General features: G+C 43.1%; 1 protein-coding gene across 4 annotated transcripts in view; it reads left to right on the top strand.

Moving 5' to 3' along the window:
- LOC108439528 (dehydrogenase/reductase SDR family member on chromosome X) overlaps window positions 1-21,024 on the top strand; it is a 69,887-nt gene that overhangs the window by 34,339 nt on the left and 14,524 nt on the right. For all 4 annotated transcript variants that reach the window (XM_037539004.1, XM_017717978.2, XM_037539003.1 and 1 more), the window contains 2 exons: window positions 17,006-17,107; window positions 18,375-18,582. In XM_037539004.1, the coding sequence (XP_037394901.1) occupies window positions 17,006-17,107; window positions 18,375-18,582 (310 nt within the window). The remainder of the gene's footprint in view (window positions 1-17,005; window positions 17,108-18,374; window positions 18,583-21,024) is intronic.

Here is a 21,024-nt window from a genome sequence, read left to right as displayed (position 1 = left end):
AATCTGGAAAAATCTTTGCAAGGTCAAACACCATGACTAACGGCCTGTGACCTTTGACCTAACGCATAGCACTGCATTAAAACCAGCCTACTTTTAAGATGAATATCAAAGCCTGGGCTCAGGAATACTTTGACAAACCATTGTCACTGAACACTGATCACAGCTGCATCCACAAATGCAGAGTAAGACTGTACTACGCACGATGGAAGCCAAATGTCAGCAATGTCCAGAAACGCCTCCGAGTTCTCTGGGCTGGAGCTAATCTGAACTGGACTGATGCACAGTGGAAACGTGTATTGTGGTCTGAGGAGCGAGTCATTCAGATTTTTGATGGAAATAGTGGATGCCGTGTTTTCCAGACCAAAGGAGAAACCTAAGAAGGCAGCCCATCCAGATTGTTACCAGCGTAAAGTTCAAAAGCCAGGTTCTTTTATAGTATAAGGGTATATAAAAATGAAGCATAAAATGCTGCATAACTTTTGCACAGGCCATATTTTATGCTTTATTTTTTATGTTAAATTCAGCAAATAAACAGTGTGTACGTAGTTTCACTTAGAAAATAAACAAAACATGTAGTTTGACAAGAAACTGTTCATTCATTACCACAAATGACCAGATGTTCTCGGTTTTCAAGGATGTTGGATGTTGCACATACTGTAATCATTTTAGTAAGTTTATTTTATGGAAACTGTTTTTATTTTATGTTCCCCTCAGTTTTATCATATTGAAAGCAGATATTATCAATAATATTAGTGCATTTTATTTCTTTGCAGTTTGTGTTTATTACATCTATTGAAAAACATAAAATGGCAAAATAACCTACAGGTGTGGCTTGAATTTTGGTTTTGTGCAGGAATTTTCAAAGTTGGTTTGCTTTAAAATTTTGAGTTAATTGATTTTCTTGTCGTAAGATCACATAACAAAATATGTGGCTTTTGCTCCATCAGCTTTGCACAGTCAGACGTCAAATGTTTTTACAGTATCAGTGCATCACTACTGTCCTCTGTACCGGACCTCCACATCCCCTATTCCCACCACGTCCGACTCAATGACATATCACTCCTTTAATAGGTGGGATGTACGTTTGTTTCATTCAGAGCTGTTGGCGCTTTTGTCCGCCATCCATTCTCCTGTCTCCTGTCTGATGCAGCAGAGCAGGATGGATTTTATCACAGCTGACTGACCAAAGATCTTCAGCCATTCCTCTTCTATCTTTCTGTCAGGGGTCATTCGTCTTCCTTCTGTTGGGGCGCTTGGCTACAGAGCCGGGACGGCAGGGATTCTCCGGTCCTGCTGTTTTCCAGAGAGTTTCCAGAGTGTTTTCGGGGAAGAAGATGTGACGAGCTAATTATAGTGCCTCATCTAACAAGTGAATGTGAGATCTAAGGGCATTCACTGCAGAAAGTACGATAACTTTGGCACCATTGGCTATTGGTCCAGTACTGAAAGGTCCAGTTTTATGGTTTTTGGTACCCGTTTAAGACTGGTACCAACAGGACCTTCTGTCTTTGGTCAGTCACTGAAATAAACAACAATTTAGGGTATTTTTTTACTCTTCCGGGTAGGAATGAAGTTACCGAGCACGATTAAATCACCAAAAAGTGCACCAGAATGTAAATTATATGGATATGTTGATGTGTCGATTGATATAATTAGAATTATCGCTTTCCAAAGAGTCTCCTAAGGTGACAAGATCTAGTAAGAAAGCTAATGCTAACATTGGTATCATTATTTTATGTCGGCAAAATGCTAATTATGCAAATTAGATATTCATAAAATCCAAATTAGTATGCATACAATGACATAACACAGTAAAAGTGATTTATCTGATGTTCCAGTTGTCTCTCAAGCTTGTGGAAAAATGACTGGAACTTGAACTGTAAGTTACTTTAATTCGTGTTTCGATCAGTTCTTGTTTTTGAATCTTCGATTTTACATATTTTTGCCCAATTCCTGAAAGAAGTTTGGTTTCTAGAGTTTGCCTCTTTAGTTTTACCCCTGGAGCTGCCTGCTGAGCAAAAAACAGCACAGACCAGCATTCATTCTATGCTGGTTTAGCTGGTCAGTATACAGTATAGTTCACACAAGCATGGTCAAGCATACCCACCTAGCAAAATTTGCCTGGCTCACTTCTGGGCCACATCCTTGGTTTGTTCTGGCCCAGTATATGGCAGGGTCCTTGGCCCAGATCTGGCCCACACATTGTAAAGTGAGTAGAACTAAAGGCTATGGCCCAAATCTGGTCCCAATGAGGCCCAACTACACTGCTGGTTCGCAATATTCATGCCAGAATTGTCCCAAAAATGTAGACACAAGGCAAAAGAGAATAAAGCCCAAATGCCGAACATCTGCCCGGTAGTCAACCTACACTCACATAGGAAAGCCAGAACTGGCCCAAGACTGTCTGTTATGTGATTATATGCTGGTTTTGGTAAAGACCAGTATATTACCTTCCATTGCTGCTGACCAACATACAACAAGCATCCAAGACACAAGAAGCAATGGAAGCTTATACAGCGCTAATTAGCATGGTGCTAACTACATGCCTAGTGGACACATGGACATGTGCTCTGCAGGTGATCTCGTAGCTCCGCTAACGCTACTAGCTTTTTTTCTCAGGCAGTTCGTCTTTTAGAGAAGCAAACGAATGCTAGAGGTGTATCACCTCAGCTACAAGCCTAATCTGTTCAGAACTGGCAACGATCCTTTACAACAAAGCACGACTTTCTAAGTCGCTCTGGATAAGAGCATCTGCTAAATGCTGTAAATTCGGCTAACGTTACTAGCCTAGTCTTTTTTCACAGTCAGTCTTTAAACAATGTACCTCATCAGTGAGTTTATCACAATATACATTAGAATAAAGTCGTATTCATAATTCAGATAAACAGAAAAACAATAAACAGTAACAAGAATTTCTTGGGTCCAGATTTTTCCTGGACACCTTCACAGCCGCCACAGAGACTCGTTAATATCATCAATGACATCATGAGCTCAATTTACTGAGCACTGATTGGTCAAACCAGGAGCTGCTTTTTAACTACATATAATACTGGACTTCCTCGAGGAGAAGCTTGGAGATGGGTAAACACACAAACATCCAGAACATCACTATTTATTATATATATATATATAAAATCATTATTCATTCATTCAGACAGACAGACATACACAATCACACACACACTCACACACAGGGGCAATGTAGCACGTCCAGTCGGCCTGACTGCATGTCTTTGGACTGTGGGAGGAAACCGAAGAACCCAGACACGGGGAGAACACTGGGAGAACATGCAAACTCCCATTATTAATTAACATTATTAATTAATATTCTATAAATTTTGTTTATTCAAATATGAACACTTTTCTCAGCCAATAAACACAAAAATTTTGAAAATGTGTCTTGGGTGCCAAGACTTTCTCACAGTACTGTATTACCTCAGCTAGTGTTGCTAGTCTAGTCTTTTTCCATCACAGGCGGTCTTTGAGATGAACAGACAGAAGCTAACGGTCTGTTTCCCCAGCTGACCTCACTGTCTTAACCTTTTTCCAGCTTGTATGGTTTGGCAGGCCGACTGACGGTGAACGCCGGATTCCGTCCGTCGTGTACGAGCAGAGCGAGCTCATGTTTATCTGCACTGCGGTTCGGCTGCGGTTCGCACAGTCCTGCGCAGCTGCGGTTCGGCTGGCCTTAAATCACCACATCCTTGCCTAACAAGTGTGGAGTTGTTAGGTAATCTCTAATAGACTTGCTAATGTGGTCTATGACACCGTATGACGTGCTCTTGAGGTCTGAAGCCTGAAATTCGGCCGCATATTTGCGCGTGGTGATCCCGGCGTGTTTGCAGCGTGCAGCTGAAGATGAAGTTTGAAGGAGAGCATGTCATTTTCCGCACAGCCAGTCTTGAGGGCTGCTCTCCGCTGTTTGGCAGGTTGTCTCCACGAGCCAGCGTTGAATACATAAACAACAAACCCCCCTGAGGCTAAATCATTTATGATGTCGAGCTTCAGCTGAGATGAAAGAGGTTTGAAGGGGAGTGTGTGTGTGTGCTGCTGGAGGAGCAGGATGTGTCCGCCGCATGCCACGACAAGCATTTCCTCAATACTGCCAGCAAAATTGAGCAGCAGGCCTCATATACTGCAGCTGGCCAGCCTGAGCCGGACAGCATGACTCAGTCCGTCTTTCCAGCTGAATAGGGCTGGTTAGCGTGGTCACGGAAGCAGAGCTTTGTTTTAGAAGCCGGAGCCGGACGCCGGAAAAAGCTCCCAGTTCAGTTTAAAATGAGCGTACAGTAGTGAGGCAGGCAGTTTGATGGACTGATTGGTCATTTATCGCAGTCACTTGTGGATTTAATGTTTACAGAATCCGGTCAAATGTGAAACAGTTCAGTGCAATGCGAGACGTCGTGTCGATTTAGGGTTCGTTTGTGCTGTTTCTTGGACTAAGCTATGGATCTCGTGCAGGTATTGCCCATTTCATGACAGTATAATCCGCAGTTCACTGGCTCTTCTGGCATATTAAGCTGATTTAAGTCGGGTTACTCTACCCGACTTTTACCCCGCTTTTAGCCCCGATTCCCAGTCTGGCTGAGTCTGAGCTGGTCGGCTCCAGTCTGCCTGTTTTCGGGTCAGACAGTTGGAGAGAGAATCGAGTCGTGTGTGAGGGACGCAGACTCATCGCTCAAAACTCTGGGTGAGCTTCTCAGACATGGATTAACTCCAGTATTGGACTGAAGTTCAGCACCAGTGACGGGGTTAAGGAACGATCCTGCTAGAGCCGTTACTGGGCAGATCAGGTGAATTGAGACCAGTTGGGGACTGGGGAGAAAAAAGATGGTGCTTTCAGGGTTCTGGAGTAAAGAAAATGGTTCTACATAGAACCAAGAACAAACAAAGAACCATCTGCATGATTAAGGGGTTCTTTGGATCATGAACGCGTTCTTTGGATTGACGGAGAACGTGCTATAGATGGTTCTGTACAGAGCCTTTTCTGAAAAGCTTATGCGGAAATTCCAGTTAGCGTGGAGCTCTGAGGAGGTTGACCGTTATGGAAATAAAGGTCAGTTATTCTAGTCAAAGCAGGTGCTTTGAAGTTTGACCACAAAGACTCAGATGAATGAGGTCAATGTAGACCCAGGTGTTAAATGATAGGACCAACCGATGTTAACCTTTTATGGTCAATGCTGGTTTTAAGGGGCTAAAAGTTCCAATATTGAATATATTTACATAATTTCTGTTTAGAATTCATATGTAAATTTTCTACACCAGTAGTTTTAGTTAACCCTTTAACACCAAATCATAAACGTGGCCGTGTCTAATGTCTGTCTAACGTCTAATCCGCTCTTCTCAAGTCGATTCAAAATCCAGGTCCAAGTCCCCATAAGCGCCAGTAGTGTGTTGTGCTGGTCTGAGTGGATCAGACACAGCAGTGCTGCTGGAGTTTTTAGACACCTCAGTGTCACTGCTGGACAATGTGACCACTGATGAAGGACTAGAGGATGACCAAGACAAACTGCAGCAACAGATGAGCTGTCGTCTCTGACTTTACATCTACAAGGTGGACCGACAAGGTAGGAGTGTCTAATAGAGTGGACAGTGAGTGGACACAGTGTTTAAAAACTCCAGCAGCACTGCTATGTCTGATCCACTCGCACCAGCACAACACACACTAACACACCACCACCACGTCAGTGTTACGGCAGTGCTGAGAATGACCCACCACCCAAACAGTACCTGAGGGTCCACGGGGGTCCTGACACGAAAGCACCATGATACAAGCTCTTTTGCCATGAGTTATAATTGCCTAGCCGAGCTGCTGGCTACAGCTAAACCCTTCAGAATGGACATCATAGCCTTCGGAAATCCTGCATGTATAACAAAGCACTTTTATTTTTTGATAGATAAAGATTGTGGAAGCTTTGGTAGTAAATGATGAGGAGACGAAGGATAAATAAACGGAACGGTCTTGGTGTGCAGGCCGGAGATGGGCTGAAATTAGGAATTTAAAAAACGCCATTAAGTGAACTGCAGCTGGATTTTCAGACGTCACCGATAGATTTTCCAAAAAAAACCTTCCTCTTATGCAGAACAGCAGGAGGATGCTGATGAACACACACCTAGACTAACAGAATCATCTCTGCTGTCCAAACAAAACCTCGTATCTCCAAAATGACCACTGTACAGGAGAAGGAAAAACCATACTCTGCTTTTAATGCAAGTCAATGGAACCAGACGTCTTTCCAAGTCATTCTGGGTCATTTCTTTTAGTCCATTCATCATGAAATTTACAAACCACGTAAAGGGCAACCGGTCTTGTCAAACTGTGTGAATGTTTAAATGGAGATACGAGGTTTCCTTCTGACAGCAGCGTTATACGACTTTTAAATCTCAAAAAGTAAATAACCAGGTGAACGTAAACTGACCAGGTAACATTGAGATAACAAATGGAAAGCACTAATTATTGTTCCGTTAACTTGATATTTCAAGTTAAGCTGGTGCTTTTTTAATCCGGAGAGTTAAAGGGACGACATGAGCTTGGTCTCGTGTAGTAAACGTCTGTGAAGATCTTGCTGAATAGTGTTTTAAGCAATGACGGCAGGAAATGTAGTGAGAGGTTTGCTGAGGCAGAGGAAACCAGAGCATCTGCGTGAATGGATCCGTCTCACGCGTTAAGTTCCCTGGAGTAGCCGTAATTGGCTGTTTGAGTAAAACTGCTTTTCAGTTGTAATGATTATTGACCAGCTTGTAATTCATTATTGATCAGCTTCCAGAGTTCACAGAGTCGATTGTGGGTGTGAAACACTGGGGATGGTTTCCAGTTTGATGGAGCCAAATCAGATAATCTATATTTGGATCGACCCCTGCAGAAGTTTGATTGGCCTCCACCGGCGCCCTCCGCTCTGAAGCTGGTGGTCGATTGGTCAGTAGGGTGTCAGTCATGAATAGAGTTGTGCATCTCTTGTTCTTCCTCATTTTTATACTCTGTTAATGCATAATTAAGCAGAGTTTATCATTTATTCATCAGTGGTCAGTTGACCGCAGAGCCGCTCTGGTCTGGATATTTTTGGGTGGACGGTCCACTCTCAACCTAGCGGTGAACCTGGCGAGTGTGAAAACTCCAGCAACGCCGCTTTGTCTGATGCACTCAGACCTGCACCACATTACGTTACCTTGTCAGTGTCACTGCTGTGCTGAGACTGGACCACCACCCAAATAATATCTGGACTACAGCAGTCCATTGGTCAGGAACTGACCAATGATGAATGGGGGAGAGGGAGGCTGATAAGCTGTGCTACAGAGGGGCTACAGACTAACTGTTCACCTCCATAGTGGAGCTATAAGGTAGGTGGGTAAGCCGTACGGGTAAGTGGACAGAGTGTAAAAGTGTAAGTGATACTTTTTTAATCCCACAAACGGGAAATTCCACCTCCGCATTTAACCCGTCCGTGAAGTGAAACACCACATACACACTAGTGAATACACACACACTAGGGGGCAGTGAGCACACTTGCCCGGAGTGGTGGGCAGCCCTATCCACAGCGCCCGGGGAGCAGTTGAGGGTTAGGCGTCTTGCTCAAGGACACCTCAGTCATGTGCTGTCGGTGCTGGGGATCGAACTGGCGACCTTCCGGTCACAGGGCCAATTCCCCAACCTCCAGCCCACGACTGCCCTATAAATAAGGTCAGTATTTCTGATAGAGTGGCCAGTGAGTGCAACTACAGTTTCACACAGCATTGAACATTTAACAAATTGTTGATTTTCAAAGTGAAAATAAGTTAAAATGCCTCTCTGCTGAGAATAAAGCTAAGAGAAAAATGAATTTTCTGCAGTGTTTAGGAAACAATTTCTGTCTATTTGCTGAAATTAACATCTTGGGAAAAAAACATTAAATATAAAATATGTAACAACTTTTGCACAGGCTGTATTTTATGTTGTACTTTACCCCACCCCAATATATTCTGTTCAGCTAATAAACAGTGATTCTGCATTTAAATGTGCAGAAGTTTGTAATTTAACGCTGGACTTTTGCGTATTGAACCACTTTAACTATAAGGGGCCACTTTCCCACACCCAGATTAAGTCTAAGGCCCAGTCTCATTTCACCCCTACCACTCAGCCCTGCACCCTCAGTTTTGCGTGTTTATGTCTCGGTGTAGGACGTCCTGATTCTTGTTGAGATAGGCCAAATGTTGGGGCCCCCAAACTGAGGTTTTTCAGAGACTCCAAACAGAGACATGAGAAAAACAGAAAAACCGTCGAGACGGAGAACAAGAGACCAAAGAAACCCACAAATGTGGGAATTTTCTCTATTAAAAAATCACAATAAACACTGTTTTATCTTGGTTTAATTTTGTTTCAGTGTTCTAAGGTCCTTTTCTTCATAACAAGCATAAAAAAATCTAATAGATTGCTGACGTCTTGGTAGCTCGATTTCCCGTTCCACCTTAAATGGTCCTGAAGCGCCAGAATGTAACTATTGCTCTATTTAAGGTGGAACAGGAAAATTCAAACAAGAATCTGGAGAATATTTGACTTCAGCTTCATATCACTGAAGAATTATGGGTGGGGGGGTGATAATAAATAATTGCCCCCCTCTTTGAAGGCGTATGATCCCTAAATGTAATAAAGCCCAGCAGTGAGGAGCTGAACTTTCCCCTCCTCTGCTGTCCCTGCAGACGGGCAGGGTCGCCTACAGAGCGGCGCTAGTAGCTGATAATGAAGTGATGCTCTTTTATTAGAGGGGCTCATTTCAGAGGGAAGATCTCAACCACTAGTTCAGTTCTGACGGGCAAGGTGACACTCGAAAACAAGGGGTGGGGTGAAAATAAGAAATGGGATTGGCGTCTAAGCCGAGACCATAAAGTGTTTCCAATGGTGATTTCTCAATTTAGACTTTAGACTTCCGTGTCTGGGAAACTGGCCCTATGAGTCCACATGTGGCCATCGTTTCGGTTCCTTAAGAAAGCAGAACAATCCAGTCGTTGTCAGCTTTAGTGTAGAGTAGCAGCGCTTAAGAAGCAGGGTTTCATTAGACTAATCTCATTTCCCCAATTTCTGAGATGCCATGAAATGTTTAGAAGATACTCTGGTACTAAATTTTATCAGCACCTCCCAGAACAAGCATAAGCTGTATATTCATGATCTCATCTCTGAGTGTTCCCTTCTCTCTGAGTTTCCACCCTTGGGCCGGAGAGCCGCGGCGCTAAATGGCGGCCTGGCTGTCTCGTTTGTCCTGCTCTCGTCTCAGTTCTTTCAAAGTCCACAGAGACCCGGCATGAGTGGCTTCGCCTTCAGCCCTGTCTGGGAACATCACGTCAGTCGGGGTGATCTAGCAGAAAATGAAATTAATGGTGTCTGTGAATACATCATTTCTGTCCCTGCGAACTTCAGCCATACAGGCCCATCCTCTTATTTTTGTTTTCCAAAGGATCCTTTGCTAATCTGATAGAGGAACCTTCTGTCAGAGGTCAGAGACGAGCGTCTAATGGATTTTCTCTTTCACCGACGTTACTTTCAGTTCAGCCATTTCTTCGGGAGAAATTTCTTGTGCTCCAGCGCTTGTTTATTCCGCAGCCCCACGACAGAGTAGACAGAATCTAAGATTGCTATCTAGCACCCTTGTTGTTTTTGGCAACGGGCAAAACGAGCTTAGCTGAGGAACACCCAAAGCCAAGCGAGGCCACGGCTGGAAAACTGGACACACTCACCATCCTCCTGCGAATCCTCACTGTTGGCCACATTGGCATTGTTCGATTCACCGAATACGCGAAGGCACTTTATGTTGGGTGTAGTATATCTAAGTAGATCTTGGGATCCTTTATGAGACGCGATGTCAGTAACATTCAACAGTGAGGTAGAAACCACGTGGGTATGAGTCCTTTTAGGAAAGTCTATCCACACCGCTCCGGGCGGCTCACTGCCCCTTAGTGTGTATGTGGTGTTTCACTGCACGGATGGCATTGCGGAGGTGAAATTTCCCCAGTGTGGCACTAATAATAATTAATCTTAATCTGGATAAACTGGTGAGAAGCGACTTCAGCCTCAGAAAAAGTCAAACGTTGAGAGACATTTTGCAGGAAACCGTTCCACTTTTGGAAAAGTTTCCTGCTGGAGATGCGAGAGCCGAGCTAAAGCTTAAAGCAGAGCAAAGTCCGAGTTTTTGTTTAGGTTGCGTTTAGCCTATAGTAGTACGTCAGAACATACTGAGATATATTTACAGCCAAGATAGTAAATTGGACGTAAATTGTGGTTGGTTAGTGTAGTGGTTAACACCTTGGCCTTCTACGCTGTAGACTGGGGTTCAATCCCCACCTGGGCAAACACCCTACACTATACCAATAAGAGTCCTTGGGCAAGACTCCTAACACCACCTTGGCCTACCTATGTAAAAAATGATCCAATTGTAAGTCGCTCTGGATAAGAGCGTCAGCCAAATGGCGTAAATGTAAATGTAAATAAAATGCTGAGGCTCCCAAGGTGGTAGGATTTTTGTTGAAAGGACAAAATGACTCTTCTTAACACGTGGGTTGCGACCCCTGTGATAGACAACGCTGAATCAACTTTCTGATAACAGCCAAAGAATGTCAAGATGGAAGCTGTATAGTTTCATGAACTTTAGCCTGGTCTTCTCCATCTACCACCTTCCATCTATTGATTATCTACAATTACCACCTATCAAAGTGCCTACTAGCTATATAGCTGGTTCTTGAGCTTAGCAGTGCTGTACCTGTTCAGAGCAGCCACTTGAGTCCCAGGTGGGCTTCTTTCCAGGTTGGCTGTGATAGAGTGTAAATGAGGTTAGCTCCTTCTCCGAGGCTTTGAGGGGTGGGAGGGGGCCAGACCGCAGCCTTATTATTGCTACCTTCCCAGCACTTACTGCTCTACCTCACTCACAGTATTACAGCACAGGAGGTTTTGTCTGTTAGCGTCTCGTGCTGAGAGTCTGCATTATGTGTGGTGTGTTTGTGTCTGCAGGAGGGGAGGCCATTTAAGCCTGGTTGTCAGTTGTCAGGTGGACCGTCCTGAGGTCAGTGCAAGCGGGCTCTGGAGAGTGCAGTCTGCTGCATGACCCACATGCATTAGAGCTTGAAATATTTGTTAGAACCTGATTATTCTGGGAAGGTTTGGCTGGATTTGAATGTCACTTCTCAAATATCTGTCAGTATCAAAAAATCAGAACAAAACAATGTGTTTTTTATTTAAAAACAAAAACAGACATGCCAGTCGGCCTATCAGAGTATTTTAATCAAAACCGTGTTGAACATGAAAATATGTGTATGGTTGCACCGCCAATAAGCATAGGTGGAAAAATATTAATGTAAGTCAATCAGTCAACCAATAGAATAATACTTGACAGGGGAGTAATAATTATTATTATAACAATAAAAAATAGATACAAGAAAAATTATTAAATTTGAACAGAATTTTTTTGAGATACAGTTAAATTTGGACAGAATTTTGTGGGCTGTAGTTAAATTTGGACAGAATTTTGTGGGCTATAGTTAAATTTAGACAGAATTTTGTGGGCTACAGTTAAATTTAGACAGAATTTTGTGGGCTACAGTTAAATTTAGACAGAATTTTGTGGGCTACAGTTAAATTTGGACAGAATTTTGTGGGCTACAGTTAAATTTGGACAGAATTTTGTGGGCTACAGTTAAATTTAGACAGAATTTTGTGGGCTACAGTTAAATTTGGACAGAATTTTGTGGGCTACAGTTAAATTTGGACAGAATTTTGTGGGCTACAGTTAAATTTGGACAGAATTGTGTTGAGCTACAGTTAAATTTGGACAGAATTTTGTGGGCTACAGTTAAATTTAGACAGAATTTTGTGGGCTACAGTTAAATTTAGACAGAATTTTGTGGGCTACAGTTAAATTTGGACAGAATTTTGTGGGCTACTGTTAAATTTGGACAGAATTTTGTGGGCTACAGTTAAATTTGGACAGAATTTTGTGGGCTACTGTTAAATTTGGACAGAATTTTGTGGGCTACTGTTAAATTTGGACAGAATTTTGTGGGCTACAGTCAGGTTTGAGCAGAATTTTGTCAGCTACAACCCAATTTGGATAGAATTGGGGCTAAATAAATTGCTTATGGAGGACAGGATGTTTTCTTCAGTGACTCTACATACAGCTCAACATTTTAGTCTTTGATTTTGTGCCTCTGGGATAAATTAGGTTTAGTCAAATTTAGCTCCAGAGTTTACTCTCCATGGAACAAGAACACCTACATCTCTGATGTCCATGTGAAGAGATGTTCAGAACCTTATGCCCCCTTTAAAATACCCATTTTACCTTTACTGGCCCATCTGTGTTATTTCTTTCTCACATTCACATACACAGTTCATGTTGGTTAATTTACTACAAAGTGCACTCCAGTCCTGGTGACCTAGTTTTAGACAGACTGGATTATCCTGTAGGATCTGAGACAGGAGTTTTTGTGGGTAATTTTGATTTGGTCAGCTACATTGGAGATGCATTCCCATGCGTCTGTCCTTCAGAGGAGCTTCTTATGGATTTAGTGTCAGAAATTTAATCCCTCTTACCTTCTCGGAATACATTTGGTGTCATGTGGAATCACACTAGTGAGCTCATTTTGCTTTCATTAGTTGTTATCCACATTATCACTGTTTGATTTTATGATCCTTTTAATGGAGTTGATAGTGTCGTTGTGCTGCAGGTGATAGAGATGACCTCTCCAGTATGGATCTCTTTTTAGAAGCTAATTCTCTGCTTGTCAGTACATGACTCAGCGTGACGAATGACTTAAAAGGACTGGAACTGTATCTCCTAATGCGCACTAGGCAGAGAACTTTGTAGACAGGTGCGAGTGATTTTATGGGCCAGTAAAGTTATTATATGTATTTTAAAGGGGGCATAAGGTTCTGAACGTCTCTTCACATGGACATCAGAGATGTAGGTGTTCTTGTTCCATGGAGAGTAAACTCTGGAGCTAAATTTGACTAAACCTAATTTATTCCAGAGGCACAAAATCAAAGACTAAAATGTTGAGCTGTATGTAGAGTCACTGAAGAAAACATCCTGTCCTCCATAAGCAATGTAATGCATTTCAAACCTCTAGGCAGGATGCAGCTTTAGCCCCAATTCTGTCAACATTTGGCTGACGAAATTCTGTTTGAACCCAACTGTTGCTGACGAAATTCAGTTTGAACCCGACTGTGGCTGACGAAATTCTGTTTGAACCCGACTGTGGCTGACGAAATTCTGTTTGAACCCGACTGTAGCTGACGAAATTCTGTTTGAACCCGACTGTGGCCCACAAAAGTCTTTCCTAATTTGACCGAAGCTTAACAAAACTTTCTGAACCTGACTGTAACTCGACGAAATTCTGTCTGAAGCTTGACGATGAAATTCTATCTGAATTTAACTTTAGCCCATCGAAATTCTGTCCAAATTTAACTGTAGTCCAACAAGACTCTATCTGAATTTAACTGTAGTCCAACAAGACTCTGTCCGAATTTAACTGTGGCCCAACAAGACTCTGTCCGAATTTAACTGTGGCCCAACAAGACTCTGTCCGAATTTAACTAGCCCAACAAGACTCTGTCCGAATTTAACTAGCCCAACAAGACTCTGTCCGAATTTAACTGTGGCCCAACAAGACTCTATCTGAATTTAACTAGCCCAACAAGACTCTGTCCGAATTTAACTGTGGCCCAACAAGACTCTGTCCGAATTTAACTGTAGCCCAACAAGACTCCATCTGAATTTAACTGTGGCCCAACAAGACTCTATCTGAATTTAACTGTAGCCCAACAAGACTCCATCTGAATTTAACTGTAGCCCAACAAGACTCCATCTGAATTTAACTGTGGCCCAACAAGACTCCATCTGAATTTAACTGTAGCCCAACAAGACTCCATCTGAATTTAACTGTAGCCCAACAAGACTCTATCTGAATTTAACTGTGGCCCAACAAGACTCTATCTGAATTTAACTGTAGCCCAACAAGACTCTGTCCGAATTTAACTGTAGCCCAACAAGACTCTATCTGAATTTAACTGTAGCCCAACAAGACTCTATCTGAATTTAACTGTGGCCCAACAAGACTCCATCTGAATTTAACTGTAGCCCAACAAGACTCCATCTGAATTTAACTGTGGCCCAACAAGACTCCATCTGAATTTAACTGTGGCCCAACAAGACTCCATCTGAATTTAACTGTAGCCCAACAAGACTCTATCTGAATTTAACTGTAGCCCAACAAGACTCTATCTGAATTTAACTGTGGCCCAACAAGACTCTATCTGAATTTAACTGTAGCCCAACAAGACTCTATCTGAATTTAACTGTGGCCCAACAAGACTCTATCTGAATTTAACTGTAGCCCAACAAGACTCCATCTGAATTTAACTGTAGCCCAACAAGACTCCATCTGAATTTAACTGTGGCCCAACAAGACTCCATCTGAATTTAACTGTAGCCCAACAAGACTCCATCTGAATTTAACTGTAGCCCAACAAGACTCTATCTGAATTTAACTGTGGCCCAACAAGACTCCATCTGAATTTAACTGTAGCCCAACAAGACTCTGTCCGAATTTAACTGTAGCCCAACAAGACTCTATCTGAATTTAACTGTAGCCCAACAAGACTCCATCTGAATTTAACTGTAGCCCAACAAGACTCCATCTGAATTTAACTGTAGCCCAACAAGACTCTATCTGAATTTAACTGTAGCCCAACAAGACTCCATCTGAATTTAACTGTAGCCCAACAAGACTCTATCTGAATTTAACTGTAGCCCAACAATGAAATGACTTAAAAGGACTGGAATGACTTAAAAGCATTGGAACTGGAACTGTATCTCCTACTAATTCGCACTAGGCCGAGAACTTTGTAGACAGGTGTCCGTGATTTTAGTTGGTCTTTATCTTAGGGGTAATCAGGATGAATCCAAGATAATCCAGTATTTGTAGATGACGTAAGAAAGTCAGTCCAGTCCTTTGTGGTGGTAGTTTTGAAGGTGTTCAAACAGTCGTCGTGACTTGGTTGAGCCTCAGTGTGAAGGCTTTGGGTGCCAGGAAATTCATCCCATCCTGACAGTTGAGCGAAAGTGTCCTGGAGACGACAGACGACAGCATGGCAGGGTCATCGGATGGGGGGTTGAGGATAAGGGCCTGCGGTTATTACACTTTACCAGCTGAAGCTCGGCTGTCAGCAGTTTTCAGTAAATGATATTACACCCCAGGCAAGCCGATCCTGAACGCATGAGCTGATTTTTGCTTTCTGATATTCTAATTGAAATCATGTCGAGGGAAAACCACCATCTGCTTTTATTTTCGCCTATTCATTTCCCAGCCTGCTAGGGATCCGCAAGCCTTCTCTGCCGCCCCAGCGCAGATGAAAGCTGTATTTATTTTGTGTAAGTGCCTAGTTTGAAGAGATTAATGGGCGCCGGCCTGCAGTCTTTGATGTTGTGGCGCTAAAAACGGGCCGGGATAAATCCCAAATCAAAGCCGCGATGATGGGCGCAGTCTGGACCGGCCGCAGGCGTGGACATTTACATTCCTGCGTGGCTGATGATGAAAAACTAGCTAATAATCCATTATTAAGGGGGTAGCTGGTCTGAAGGTTAAATTGTAGTCTCCTTCTCTCTCAGGTCACTGATCAGCTGAAGCGATATTGACGAATCAGGCTGAAGCATGTCTAGGCCTGCTGAGATGTTCCGGCAGATCGTAGGGCTGTGCAGAGAGTTCCTCAGGAGCTTGTTATTGGGGAAGTGTTAGTGTTGACACTGTAGTCCTGTTTAATCCTTTGCTTTTCAGCCAAAATGTTCTAATTGTTAGAAAGCCAAATGTTTCAATCCTATCCAGGCCAAACAACCTCTGGGTCTCAGACAGAGATCAGCCACCTGTGCTGCAGGCTCTGCATTTTTAATGTGAAACATTATGGCCAGGGAAACTGGGCAGTCGGCAGTCTCGACCCCTGAGACAGTTGTATGCAAAGGTTTGGGTACCCTTGGTCATGTGTTGTTGTTGTTCTAAGTGAAGTAATTCAACACATCCTCTCCTGAAAACAGACTTCGGCACATTTTAATGCACAGTTACTGTTTAGTTTCTGAAATGAACAAATAGGGAAAAGATAAAACATAAGATGTGTCCTGTATAAACATTAAAGCACGTTATGTTTTATGTTTCTCCCAGAAGTTAACTTTTGCCTAAAAATGTCATATTTAAGTTGTGGATGTGTTCATTTATCTTCACATGGAAAAGCAACTTCATTTGACCAAAAAATGTGCAAACTTCTTATTTCTGTGTCTGAAGCTTCTACTTATTAACACACTGTGCTTTACTAAGCCCAACATGCTTATCTTTAATTATACTATTGTATTTATTACTATATTATTATTACAGTTTTGTCTGTCTATCTATCTATCTATCTATCTATCTATCTATCTATCTGTCTGTCTGTCTATCTATCTATCTATCTATCTATCTATCTATCTATCTATCTATCTACCTGTCTTGTCTGTCTGTCTATCTACCTGACTGTCTGTCTGTCTGTGTATCTGACTGTCTGTCTGTCTTCTCTATCTGTCTGTCTGTTTATCTGTCTGCCTGTCTGTCTATCTGCCTGTCTGTCTATCTACCTGTTTGTCTGTCTGTCTGTATATCTGTCTATCTATCTGTCTGTCTATCTACCTGACTGTCTGTCTATCTGTCTGTCTGTCTGTCTATCTACCTGACTGTCTGTCTGTCTGTCTGTCTGTGTATCTGTCTATCTATCTGTCTGCCTGTCTGTCTGTCTGTGTATCTATCTATCTGTCTGTCTGTCTGTCTATCTGTCTGTCTGTGTATCTATCTGTCTGTCTGTCTGTCTATCTACCTGACTGTCTGTCTGTGTATCTGTGTATCTATCTATCTATCTATCTATCTATCTATCTGTCTATCTGTCTGTCTGCCTAAAGTTATTGCAGTATTTTTGGTATGAATAAATAAATACATGCTTGTCTCATTGTGTCTGTCTGTGTTTTGTTCTCAGTGGACTTTGAGTTCCTGGACCTGGCCTCCATGGACTCCGTGCGACGGTTTGTCCGCAGGTTTGAGGACCGAAGGCTCCCGCTGCACACGCTCATCAACAACGGTGCGTTCCGCCACGGGACTCTGAGGAGTTTTGCGCTGGCCGATTGATCCGTGGCCTAAAAGACTTAAATCCAAACCATCACCGCTGTGCGAAGTGAAGTAGGTCATATTGAAGGATGTTGTGAGGATTATCGGCTATTAATAATCAAGCTAAGTCATATTGTTTGTCATCCATCAGTGCGCGTTGATTAAAGTGCAACACGGCACACGTATTTGTTGATTATGAAGAACAGTCTAATCCTGATTATCTATACCCGCTGATTTTGAACAATATGCTGCTTCCAATGCAAAAAGTAGATCAGTCTGTAAACAGGACAGAAAGGTGGGATGCAAGGGAAGACAACATAACGGTCTAAACGCTCCCGTAGCAGCTCCGGCTGAGCCTGCTCTTACCTGCTGTGCTCTCTTTTAAAAGCCGTTAATGCACTATACTACCTTCACCATGCTGTTTTCTCCAAATGGAGTACAGTGTTGTTCTGTTTTAAGCTGCTACCCGATTATTAAGCCCCTCGAGAGCAGAATCAGGTGTGAAAGAGTGGGAAAAACACTAAATGGTGCAGTGTTGTGCTCCTACAGGTCCTTAAAACTGGCCACGTCTGCTGTAGGTGGTGATTCCAGTACAAGAGAAAGCTCTTACCTCGTCTGGCGCTCAGAGTCGGCTTAGCGCTGTTCTGTCCTGCTCTGCTCACTTCCTTAAAACTAGGGCTCGACTGAAATGAATTTTTCGGTCAAAAATACTGATTTTAAGGGGGAATATTCATCACATCACGTCATTCTGAGCGGTTTGGTGTGAAACGCTCCTTTCTAGATAAACTGACCGAGTCAGAGCTGCTCCCAGTGGTGGTGATGGGAACCAGACGTCCCTCTAAAAACTCCTCACAGTGGTGGTGATGGGAACCAGACGTCCCTCTAAAAGCTCCTAACAGAAAGTTCCTACATGAACTGGTTCTGAATTCACTGCCTGATGACTGAGACGCTGTTTTATGAGAGTTTAGAGAACTTCAACTCCATTCATGGTGGAGGGAGACATGCAGGGCGCTGTGCGGCAAAATAGTCCCCAAAGAAAACTCATTATTCCAGATTTTCCACTGTTTTCCATCATCAGCATTCCATATGAGCTCAGAAGACTCGTGTAGGTTCTCTGGTGGTTCTGGATGGTAAATAAAGTGTCTATATCTGTGCTGTAGTCATGGCAACGCCTGGTTCCCAACACAAACCACTATATAATATATATATATTTAGCACTTACGCTGTTTGCTGTCTTGCAGCTGCCGTCATGCTGGTTCCTGAAGGGAAGACAGAAGATGGATTTGAGCAGCACTTTGCTGTCAACTACCTGGGCCACTTCCTGCTGACCCGCCTGCTCCTGGGCGTGCTGGTGCGCTCCGGGACGACCAAAGCGTGCTCCAGAATCATCAGCATCTGCTCCGCTGCTCACTACACGGCCGACACTGACCTACAGGACCTTCGCAGCATGTGAGTGAGACACATCGGTGAAAAATAGCACTATAAATAGTCATTTGTGAGCGTGCAGGTATTTGGCGAAGGATGGATGGATCTATTTTGGGTGAAACACCTGTTTCCTCGGGGGGAGCGCGTGGGTAGGGCTCTGAGGGAACACACACCAAATTAACAGCTTGACTGTGGAACTGACACAAACACCTCAACATGAGAAAATATTGACTGTGAAATGTCAACACCGAACTCGGCAGCCCTGCACAGTTTGACAATCGGGTGGGTAATTAACTGAGTTGAATCAGGCAGATCTGAAAGGGAATTGCTCTGATTTCTTCAAATTTTCTGGATAATTCTGTGGTCCAGACACACGCGCAGTTGTTCAGAGTGCTTTCTTGTGAAAGGGTTTGTTGTAGAGGCTCAGGCTGTTGCCCAATCCTATCTCACCCCTCGCGCCTACCACCCAGCCCTACCCCTCTGTTTTGTGTTCACGTCTAGGGGTGGGGGTCCCGATTCTTGTTGAGATAGAGGGGTGGGGTGACGTGTTGGGGCTACGTGACGCTCCAGACGGAGGTTTTTCAGAGACTCCAAACAGAGAGAGCAGCAGTTACATTCTGGCACCTCAGGCATCAGAACTGCTACTCCATTTAAGGTGGAACGGGAAAATTTGACCAAGAATCTGGAGAATCTCTGACTTCAGCTTCATATCACTGAAGAATTAGGGGGGGTGATAATAAATAATTGCCCCCCTCTTTGAAGGCGTCTGATCCCTAAATGTAACTAAAGCCCAGCAGTGAGGAGCTGAACTTTCCCCTCCTCTGCTGTCCCTGCAGACGGGCAGGGTCGCCTACAGAGCGGCGCTAGTAGCTGTTAATGAAGTGATGCTCTTTTATTAGAGGGGCTCATTTCAGAGGGAAGATCTCAACCACTGCCCTGTAGCTCAGTAACAAGAGGCAACACTCGAAAACAAGCGGTAGGGGTAAGAAGAAGAAATTCTGTCGTTGTGACACGGATGCAGAGACAGCAGGAGGCGGTACGGAATGACATAATACCAGCAACATCCACTGAGAAGCTCACCTGCTGTGCTTAGCCATACTGTCCTTCTTAGGATGGAGTATACCAGTTAAACAACTAGGACAGACCAGCATGCATTCCATGCTGGTCTAAGCTGGTCCCTGCTGGTTTTTTGCTGGTCGACCAGCAAACCAGAATCCAAAGTACAGCATGCTCTGTTTTGCTAGGGGTCAATTATACTGGTCTATGCTGGGTTTCCTAGCAGGATGTTCCACTGAGGCCCAGATAAAGCCATGTGTCAGTCAAACTTAGCAATATTTAATGCAATTAATCCTTTATTAATTTGATTAACACCACTGACATAATCCATAATTCTTGTCAGCATTGCTAGCGCCAGACTTACAGTGGTTCACCTGAGCAATTAATATCACCTGCAGCTGAAACACAGTCAGTCGACGCCATTTAATCCGACTCTTTCCGTAAAGTTTTCAACCTAAAGCCTGTAACTACATTTCTCAAGGAGCCTAGTTAGCCTCTTAGCTGTTAGCCTGTTAGCAGGTCACCCAACTTTGTCATATTTTGCTCATGAAATAAATAAATAAAGTATGACACTCGTGCAATATAGCGTGTTCTGTTATATTAACATGATAAACATAGTGTATTATATTATTGTCTAGGTAGTTAGTTGCAAACATTGTAAGTGAAGTTACAACCCCATTTCCAAAAAATTTGGGATGCTGTGAAAAATGTAGGGAAACTAAATCCAATGATGTGCAAATCATTTAAACCCTATATTTAATTGAAAATAGTGCAAAGACAGCATATCAAATGTTGAAAAATATTTGCCCATTTTAGTTTGTTGCCAAAAGCGTGTTCCAAAAAAGTTGTGAACAAAAGGCTGGAAAAGTTGCCTAATGTTATAAAAAAAAAAAAGATTCTGTAGTGGAAATCACTGCATGGGCTCAGAAACACTTCCGCAAGCCACTGTCTGTGAAAACGGTTCATCACTGCATCCATAAAAGCAAGTTAAAGCTCTAAAACACAAAGAACAAACTGTACATAAACAGGATCCAGAAACGCTGCCACCTTCTCTGGGCCTGAGCTCATTTAAAATGGACTGAGGGGAAGTGGAAAAGCGTCCTGCGGTCACGGACACTGTGTCCTCCGGGATAAAGACCACTCGGCTTGTTATCGGTGCTCAGTTCAGGAACAGATGCAAGTCATTATCGGAGTAGCTAGCAGGCGGCTGTGGACATTTCACTTAGTAGAAAACTGGTAATGAATTATAAGGTCTAATGATTTATCTTGCTAGACCAGAGCTCTTATTGTTGGTAGGTTATTTTTATACACTACTGTGAAACTTTTCTTTCCGGTTGCAGAGGCAAGTGAAATAGCATACATCATTCCGTTTGAATACTCCTCCATACTCCTCCATTTTAATGCTTTCCA

The sequence above is a fragment of the Pygocentrus nattereri genome, chromosome 6 (assembly GCF_015220715.1).
Source record: "Pygocentrus nattereri isolate fPygNat1 chromosome 6, fPygNat1.pri, whole genome shotgun sequence".
NCBI classification, from domain to species: Eukaryota; Metazoa; Chordata; class Actinopteri; order Characiformes; family Serrasalmidae; genus Pygocentrus; species Pygocentrus nattereri.
The sequence above is the reverse complement of the archived record's forward strand: the minus strand, read 5'-3'. Positions and strand labels throughout refer to the sequence as shown.